At 33.8% G+C, this 10,357-nt stretch overlaps 1 protein-coding gene across 2 annotated transcripts in view; it reads right to left on the bottom strand.

The window, feature by feature from the left end:
• LOC149404130 (alcohol dehydrogenase-like 3) overlaps positions 1–3,094 on the bottom strand; it is a 23,710-nt gene extending 20,616 nt beyond the window's left edge. For both annotated transcript variants that reach the window (XM_089604728.1, XM_089604737.1), the window contains exons 1-4: positions 2,925–3,094; positions 2,691–2,827; positions 2,546–2,595; positions 1,536–1,867 (exon numbers count right to left, since the gene is read on the bottom strand). In XM_089604728.1, the coding sequence (XP_089460854.1) occupies positions 1,536–1,867; positions 2,546–2,595; positions 2,691–2,827; positions 2,925–3,012 (607 nt within the window). In that variant the 5' untranslated portion in view covers positions 3,013–3,094. The remainder of the gene's footprint in view (positions 1–1,535; positions 1,868–2,545; positions 2,596–2,690; positions 2,828–2,924) is intronic.
• Between the last annotated feature and the right edge of the window lie 7,263 nt (positions 3,095–10,357).

The following is a 10,357-nucleotide window of genomic DNA, read 5'->3' as shown; positions in this document are numbered from 1 at the left end:
TTTTGAATACCGATTCAATATTCGACCACTCTATATTTGACTAGTTAGTTGATCCAAACGCAGCTCTCTCCTTTGTACAATTTACACATGCATGCTTCTATCATAGAAGACTTCTCAATTGTCATACCAAAAAAGGCATCTTACTGTTTTCCTTTTCAACTTTTTTTGAGTATATGTAGATATTTGCTCAAAGAAAAAAAATGAAGCAATTATATGCATGCATAAGTTATGGATCTGTTGTGATGCTTCTAGATGTAATAATGAGGTTTCCTGAAAAAGAATGTGAAATATCACCAAAATAATGAGTCTATTTTGCGCACTATTCAAACAATGATAACTGAACTGACCATTCAAACTAACTAACATTTTAAATGAATGTACATGAAAAAGGCAATTCAAACGGGAACTATAATAATTATAATAATTCACGTTTGGTAACAACAATTTAAATTAAATGTATTCATATTAACAATTCTTAAGTATTTTATCAATATAATTATTTTCAAAAAAATATAAACATACATAGTTTTCTTATTTTCTTGTAAAAATAGAAATATAATAAAATAAATTATCATACATAAAACTCAATTAATATGTCATAAAATCGTAAAACCCTCTAAATGTAAATTTTAGAGATCTAATATATATATATATATAAGTTCTTCCTTAATTTGTTTTAAGCTTAGCTGTTATATTTACTTATTTCTAATAATTAATATCTTCTATTAGTAAAAGTTATAAAATCAGTTTGTGTTGATGATATTTTATTAAACTAAAAATCCTTACGTTTTTACTTGTTGATAAAAAAAGATGATTTTTTTTTATTTACCTACTACGATTAATAATAACTTTATTAAAATCTATAGTTCTTCAACTTAAATTAAAATTGAATTTTTACATATAATTTATTTATATTCATATGAACAAATAAATAATAAACTAATATATTTGAAATGGTGGACATTATAAATGAGTTTAATTCACTTATCTACTAGAATTATAAATAATGGTGAAAATCCCATTTAAGCCAACTTTAATGATTTGAATGGTTTTAAATTTTTTTTTGCTTAAAAACATATAAAATCGTTTAGCCAATTTATTTTAATGATAATGGCCCACTAATGTCATGCCAAACACCCTCAATACCCCTAGAATTGTTTATATTAGTATGAAAAGAACGTGCCATAATATTTTTAGACAAAAATTAAGCAATTTTAAGGAACAATAATCAAGTCTATGATGTGTATATATATATATATATATATATATATATATATATATATATATATATTTTGGGATAAATAATAAATTATAAGCCTTAAAAGGGTTTAAAAGTGGTTTTATTAGACGATCGGCTATCCTCACAACACGCGTACATTGTGATGATAGATAATCATAAAATATATAGATAATCATAAAATAAAATAGAGTAATGCCAATAAATTATCATTATTTACGATGTCATTCTTTGATATAGGTGTGATACGTCATAATTAAATAACTAGAATAGGATATTAAGGGAAAATTAAACTTACCGGTGGAAACACTGCAACTAAGGAGACTCATATGCTTGAGAGAGGCCTCGGAGTCAACCTTGACGACGCAAGCCGAATCGAGGACGGTGTACTCGCTAAAAGTGGAGGTGTTGAGAAAGTGATAAACAAGTTTCCCACCAGCTTTGGTGGAGAATCTGCTCTTGCCGTCCCTTGCCATGACCTTCTTGAAGGGGTTGACCCCAAATTCGGTGCAATGGTTAGTGGTGACGCGCTTGCAGCACTCGCAGCCGCCGCACTCTCCGTTGAATATCGGCACAACGTGGTCCCCTTCGGACACGTCCCTCACCCCTTCACCCACGCTCTCCACAATTCTACCGAGCAAAATATTACAAATTCACACTCTTTCATAACTACATTTTTGTAGTATTTTATGAGATTTTACTAAAGATAATAATAATATAGTTATAGCTTCTTTAGTGTTCTTAACCTTTTTTTTTCTAATAATATATAACTAATTTGAAACTATGTAAAACCTATTTTTTTAATCTCTTTTTCATCAAATATTTTATTAAATACTAAGGATTTAAAATATTTTATTTCATTATTGGATATCATTTGAACAAAAAATATTTTAGCACCCCTCAAATAAAAAAAATTGACGGAGAGAAATAATTTTGTGAATTATTTTATTGAAAGCAATTTTATGGTACTTTTCTAATTATTTAACCACTTTTCTTTTTTCCTTCTAACTATATTTAACCACGTTACTTATGTTAAGTAATTTTGGGAAAAAAAAATGAAATAATTTTGATGAATTAGTATTCGTAAAATATGGAAATAAAAAAAAAAAATATGCTTTTCTAATTATTCAACCACTTTAATTATGGCTATTTAATTCACTTTATATTATTTGTAAATTTAGGAGCTATGGCACGTCAACGTCATGCCTTGATTTTAGAGCTCTTGAAATAAGCGTCACAAAACATGGTTCATTGGTTTTTAGAAAAACTTGGAGTATATGGTGACAAAATGATTTTAATATGACTTACCCTGAAGCTTCATGGCCGAGAATTCGTGGAAACGCTCGTTGGGGTTCGGACTTCACGTTGGCACAAATGAGTTTTGAGTTAGTAATAAGATATTATTAATGATACTTATTGTATGAAAGATCATATATAGTATATGTATGTATACCTCTCCTTTCCAAGCGCTGAGGTCGGTGTGACAGATTGAGGTGAACAGTATCTTCACTCGAACCTCCATTTTTTGGGGTGGATCCACACAAACTTCTTCAATCACAAAAGGCTTTTTTGGGCCATATACAATCGCAGCTTCAAAACAAGCCAAACATCAAATATGTGACTCAGTATTTGCATATATAATAGAGACATGAATATAATAATATAATGACTAGTTTTATTGTTTTACCTCTGCAAGTGATGACTTTTCCTTTGGTATCACTCGGCTTGGGAGACCTATTGCCTGAAGAGCTGTGATTCCCATTCTCCATATTCATTTCTCTCTCTCTCTCTCTCTCTTTCTCTCTCTCTCTCTCTCTCAGTACCTTTTATTTAATTTGTTGTATTTATTAGCAATTGTGTCTCGACTGAAGAAAATGATTTCATATTTATATACGGTTTCAACTTTTCTACTTGTCATAATGACGTGGATTTTTACCACATGATATGTGACTATTGAGAGAGGGACTCAAACCATTACACTTTATTATTATTATTTTTTGAAAAATTAATCGATTTAAGCCACATCAAATGTTGCAATTGTAATCTAGTCAACGTTTCGTTTAATTTTCGAATCTAGCCAAATTTGATGACGTGTCATATTTATGTAAGATGATATTTACTATATTAGCCTTGGTTTGGTTTCAAAAATACTAACCCACGTTTTGAAACTTGGTTTTGTAGCCGAATTTGTTATATTCGGTTTATATTTCGAATTTTTTTAAAAAAATCTATACTTGGCAAAGTTAGTTATTGAGCGTTTTTTTCTTTAATGAACATTATTGCCGTGTAAGCAAATACAGTGTAAATGTTCGTAAATTTTTGTTAATCTCCGTTGCTTTGTTAATTTATGTTAATTATGGTAAATTTACATATGTGCAGGTAGAACCGATTTCTTTCCTTTCCTTTAATACGCATTTAATACGATATTTTTGTTTTCCAAATTTATTTTCTAATTTTGAACGGGATTTTATCATAATTACGTGTATTCCTCGTTTGACTTATTCAATCAAATAAATATTTCATTTCCCTTTTAATTACATCACCAAATCTCATATTATGAATTCAAAAAACTGAAATTAAATTGTTGAAATTATAGCCGTGTAAGCAAATACAGTGTAAATGTTTGTAAATTTTTGTTAATCTCCGCTGATTTGTTAATTTCTGTTAATTATGGTAAATTTTTTGTGCATTTATTGCATTAAATTTTCTCTTTAATTACATCACCGAATCTCCTATTAAATTATCTAAATATCCAATTAAATTTCGAAAAAATCTGAAATTAATTGATTGTATACAATTCAAATCGGTCAAACGTGGGCTAGTGTTTTGATCAAGTAAGTATAAGAAAAAGGGTAAATTAGGTATTTTATATACGTAAATTTTAGTAAATGGCTAGATTGCAAAATTTACCAAACGTTGGCTAGATTCCAAAAACCATGTTTCAAAATGGCTACGTTGCTAGTTTACCTTTATTTTATTTATAAAACCTGGACATCAGCAGGGAGCTTCATTAAGTCATCTCTGCCATCAAGATGTCATAACATTTAAGAGGGACAAGCTCCTCCCAAACAATAAGATCTTGAAGCAACAAAACCTTACATTCTAGAGGGATAAAAGAAATAACAAAATACAAAAAGCATTCTGTGAGGAAGAGTGCCGAGTCAACGGCTTTGTTGCCGAGAAGGGACTAAGCAACCGCTTGAGCGGTCTGATTGCATTAACACCCCTCTCCACCCCGATGGATCTAGCGACTTTACAAACCCGAGATGTGTTAGGAATTCTTGCCCACGAGAAGATACTTATGTAAATTCTCGTTGAAATTATTAATAAAATAAAGTTTGACATTTATTATCTATTTGAATTGAAAGCGTTATTTCTTATTTAATGAGATTTATTAAACATTCATTATTCCATAGCCTCCGTATCTAACTGAGTCACGTGCTGGGCACCTGAGTTCGGGCGGTGTGCTAAAACATGGTCGATGACTGATATACGCCTGGAAAACTATATCTAAAGTCATATATGTGGAACACATGGGTGAAGGCTGATCACTATGTGGGAGCATTCTACACTTGTGGTAAGTGTACGACCCGGACAGGTTTTGGTGTAGATGTGTCGTTTAAGGACCGTTACGACACACTAACCGAGGCCACTATGATGGTCACAGTGAGACTTGATCTAAATCCTGAAGTGATCATGGACAATGGGTTATGTTACTGAGCTCTTTGACTCATTCGCTAAAAGGCTATTCATGCTAATCACAGCTTATGTCTTGGGAGTTTTCTCAGAGCATAATTCGAGTGGGAAATGATTTACAGATACGGAATCCAGCCTTCCTGAAAGAAGGTTAATGTTCTCTCACCTAAGGGTTGATTCCAGAACCGATAGATTGCGCGCACTATCGAAGTAAGTATCGTTCGAAAGAATCTTTCGCTGGGGAAGCAACAATGCTTAGGGCTGATATGTATCAAGAGAAGTATAACGGAAAAATTGACTTCTCTTGACACGGGTTGAACCTAGAGGATCTTGATCACGAACTGACTATATCAGTGGACACTCGTCACGATGAGTAAATATAATTCTAGTAGAAAGGAGAGTTAAGTCTTGGTTTACAAGGTGGAGTATTTGACCAAGATTAAACGAATCGATGGAAAAAGAGAAAGGACTATTTCGTCTTTTTCATCGGATTTGTTAAACTTCTATTGGTAGGCTCATAGACCCCGATTCGGCTCCGATAAAGGCGGATAAGAACTTTCGTATAATAATGTTTACTATTATTAATCTCACTTGCTGTAATTGTGATTGACAGCATTAATTCTGGAAAACGGGTATTCGTAGAATTAAATAAATATTTATGGTAGAATTGTTTATATATTGTTTGATCAAGTAAATAAACAATTATTAATTATTTGTTTATTGTTGGACCAAGTAAATAAATGATTAATTGAGTTTTAAGCAATTGGGCCTTGCACAAAATATGAAAATCGGATTTGAGAATTTCGGCATAGGAGTTGCGCAAATCCCCCTTGGCCGTGTGCCTAAAATTCGACTTTTTCAATATTGGTATTTACCTAAAGGAGAGAGAATAATATAAGATATTTTCCTATATTTTCTCCTTATTTAAAGGAAAGTATTTAGGAGAATATATGAGAATATATTTAAAGGGAAATAATATATTCCCCTTTATTCTCTCACTAAATAAAATATTCTCTATTTAAATAGAGAATAATATCCCATAGATATTGATCTGATGGATGAGAGAAAAAGTAGGATTCACTTGTTGAGATCCAATGGCCTAGATTTAATCCACTAGTGTGAACACAATAAAATGAAATAAAATATTCTGGAAGATTCCATGAATATCTCCTTTTACTACTATATGTTGGGAATATTGCCCACTTGAAGATAATGATTACTAAATTCGATAATAAGATTACTTTATTAGCATTATATGATTAGTGGGTTGAGTTCTAAACAATTAGAATCAATAACAACTATCTTCCATAGCCTTCGTATCTAACTGAGTCACGTGCTGGGCACCTGAGTTCGGGCGGTGTGCTAAAACATGGTCGATGACTGATATACGCCTGGAAAGCTATATCTAAAGTCATATATGTGGAACACATAGGTGAAGGCTGATCACTATGTGGGAGCATTCTACACTTGTGGTAAGTGTACGACCTGGACAGGTCTTGGTGTAGATGTGTCGTTTAAGGACCGTTACGACACACTAACCGAGGCCACTATGATGGTCACAGTGAGACTTGATCTAAATCCTGAAGTGATCATGGACACTGGGTTATGTTACTGAGCTCTTTGACTCATTTGCTAAAAGGCTATTCATGCTAATCACAGCTTATGTCTTGGGAGTTTTCTCAGAGCATGATTCGAGTGAGAAGTGATTTACAGATACGGAATCCAGCCTTCCTGAAAGAAGGTTAATGTTCACTCACCTGAGGGTTGATTCCAGAACCGATAGATTGCTAGCACTTTCGAAGTAAGTAACGTTCGAAAGAAGCTTTCGCTGGGGAATCAACAATGCTTAGGGCTGATATGTATCAAGAAAAGTATAACGGAAAAATTGACTTCTCTTGACATGGGTTGAACCTGGAGGATCTTGATCACGAACTGACTATATCACTGGACACTCGTCACGATGAGTAAATATAATTCTAGTATAAAGGAGAGTTAAGTCTTGGCTTACAAGGTGGAGTATTTGACCAAGATTAGACGAATCGATGGACAAAAGAGAAATGACTATTTCGTCTTTTTCATCGGATTTGTAAAGCTCCTATTACTAGGTCCATAGTCCCCGATTCGGCTCTGATAAAGGCGGATAAGAACTTTCGTATAATAATGTTTATCATTATTAATCTCACTTGCTGTAATTGTGATTGACAGCATTAATTCTGGAAAACGGGTATTCGCAGAATTAAATAAATATTTAGGGTAGAATTGTTTATTTATTGTTTGATCAAGTAAATAAACAATTATTAATTATTTGTTTATTGTTGGACCAAGTAAATAAATGATTAATTGGGTTTTAAGCAATTGGGCCTTGCACAAAATATGAAAATCGGATTTGGGAATTTTGGCACTAGGGTTTGAGCAAATCCCCCCTCCCCTTGGCCGTGTGCCTAAAATTCGAATTTTGTAATATTGGTATTTACCAATATTTTCTCTTTAGTTGTTTAAATAAAAGAGAGAGAAAAATATAAGATATTGTCCTATATTTTCTCCTTATTTAAAGGAAAGTATTTAGGAGAATAATATATTCTCCTTTATTTTCTCACTAAAGAAATATTCTCTATTTAAATAGAGAATATTATCCCATAGATATTGATCTGATGGATGAGAGAAAAAGTAGGATTCACTTGTTGAGATCCAATGGCCTAGATTTAATCTACCAGTGTGAACAAAATAAAAGGAAATAAAATATTCTGGAAGATTCCATGAATATCTCCTTTTTACTACTATAAATAGGGGTTCATGAGAAGACAAAAATAAGCAATTATTTTAAGCAAATTTTGCGAGAAATTTCGTGCAACCTAGCCTCCTCTTGGCCGTGCACTTCTGCCTCCCCTCCCCTTGCAAATTCGTTTCCATTCTTAGTAAAATAAGAGAAAGATCTCGAGACACCTAGTTTCGTGATCTAGTGAGATAAAGACTGTGCCCACTCATCTTTCTTATTCGTCTCGGAGATTACGTTTCGGAAGACTAAGGTGTCATCACATCGAGTCCTTGAAGAAGGAGTTCTTTGTTGGATCGTGTGGAAGCTTGTACGTTCAAGACGAAGACGGATTGTGAAAGCTTTCAGTTCGTGAACCGAAAATCAATGTAAGTACTTGTTTATTCTTGTTTCGGTTGCTTGACTTCTACGCTCTCGTGAATTAAATTAATTAAACATAACTAGATCTTGTTAATTATAACCATAATTTAATTAGCTTATGATCAGCGTAATTAATTATTTTTCCGCATTTATATGGTTATATGGTGGAATCATCTCAAACGAGTCGCATCGGAGCGATCATTCGTGTCCGATGCGCGCCCGATCCACCGACAAGTGGTATCAGAGCGATTGTTCGTGACTGATACCCACTTGATTCCCCAACAAGTGGTATCAGAGCTAGATGTTATGATTAATTAATCGATTCGTTCTTGTAATGAATTTAAATATGTTTTGAATGAAATTATATGTGGATGTGAATTTCATGCAATTCAATATATGATATGTGGATTGTGATTCGTGGTTTGATCGTAGAATATTTGATTCTCGCTTTTCTAGATTTTTTGTAAACCCGAAATTCAAAGGGTATAGGTTTTATGTAATTATTATTATTATTGTTATAATCCGATGGTGCGACGTTCTTGATCACGACGATCGGCGAGAGACGGACACACAACGAAGAAGCATGACGGACGAAGAAAGCCTCCACGACTACGCCACAAGAAAACTTGTCACAAAATTTTGTGACAAGTCTCGGCCGTCCTCTTAGTGCCGGGCCGCGCCCTCGTGGCGGCGGTGGTCCGGTGCAGCCTCAAGTCTAATCTTGACCTAGGTCAAGATTAGAGGAAACCCTAGTGGGCCCACGGGCCCACTCAATAAAAAAAATTTTACCGAAAAAAAAAATAAATTAAGTTTTTAAATGTTTTATTTAATTAATTGTATGGGCTGAGCCCTAATGATTTTTATTTAAAACATTACAAAATAAATGATTATGATATCGATTTATTTTAATGGGACATTGGAATGGGCCCTTACTTAATTAATTTTTTCGATAAAAATTAGAAAAATTAAATAATTTGATATTGGTTTATTTTTCTAAGGGACATAAGAATGGGCCCAATTGAATCCATGGGCCAATGTGATTGGGCTCATCTTGATTTACTTTACAGAATCAAATAGGAAACGATCAATCCGAATAAAACCATTCTTGCTTGCTCTTGGTTGTTTATTTAATTACTATGCCATGCTTGTATGCTATAACTTAGATCATGTATCGTATGTTAATGGTTGTCATGGGCTTTCATTCATTAAAATTGTCTAATTGGATTAGGATAGTTAATTAATGAATGAGTTGAACGGATCGGAGAGCTTTGTCACCAAGCCGATAAGAGGCTAAGCTGAGAGGTACTTAAGAAGACCTAGTGTCTCACCTTTTCTACTGGGAGCTTTTCCGTGATGGAATACTTTTAGGATAATCAAGACTAGATGTCACGAATTCCTAATCACTAAGCTATATCGAAACATCTGTTTTTAAGGGTAGCTTAGAAACACTCGAGTTTTTAATATGACTTAGTTAACTCGAGTGGATCACCTAGATTAAAGTTAATACTAGGGAAATTAAAATACTGAAAGTATATTGAGTCGTAGGTCTCCAACATTGACACAACACCGTGAGGATGAAAGATCCCCTCGTGACCGGCGGTTTTCTAAACATGGTGGTCAGTTCCATTCGGAAGGGCTTTTCTGATTCCAATACCAAGGTTGTGTCTCTGACGATAGGTGGGAGGGTTGATCTCTGCGTGTACTAGTTACGCTAGTGCGTATGAGCTAGATTTCTTTCACTGAAATGTTGGGTTGACTCATGCATGAACCAACCTGTGGTTGCTCATGTGGCCAAAGATTCCTATAAAATTGGTAGTTAGTGAGCATAGTTATGAAGGTGCATGTACTATGATTGCTCACTAATCTGAGATGGTTCTCATTTTCACTAGGTGCACTCCGTTACGTCACCAGAGTGAAACGGACTGTGGCTATTAGTCGAATTACCTTGGAATATAAAAACTGGGTTCTTTTGATTAGTATTTTATCCCGTGCATGTTTGCATTATAGTTTTTATTTCCTAAATTAAATTGATAGTTGTTTCTTTTCATATTGCTAGTAAATGTGCTTTTATGTTTTTAGTAATCATGTCGAACCCTATTATGGCCCTGTTGTCGAAAGACGTCCGGATTGGAGATAACTTCCCTAAGTGGAAGTCGAATCTCAACATTGTGCTTGTGAGTGAAAGCATTCGCTTTATCCTCACTGAAGACAGACCTCCTCTTCCTGCTCATGGTGCCTCCAAGAACTTGAGGGAGGACTATGACAAGTGGACTACTGCCAATAACAAGGCG

This window comes from Urtica dioica, chromosome 2, assembly GCF_054948205.1.
Source record: "Urtica dioica subsp. dioica isolate 48M chromosome 2, U.dioica_male_clone48M_v1_H2, whole genome shotgun sequence".
NCBI classification, from domain to species: domain Eukaryota; kingdom Viridiplantae; phylum Streptophyta; class Magnoliopsida; order Rosales; family Urticaceae; genus Urtica; species Urtica dioica.
Note: the sequence above shows the minus strand (reverse complement) of the source record. Positions and strands in the feature narration are given on the sequence as shown.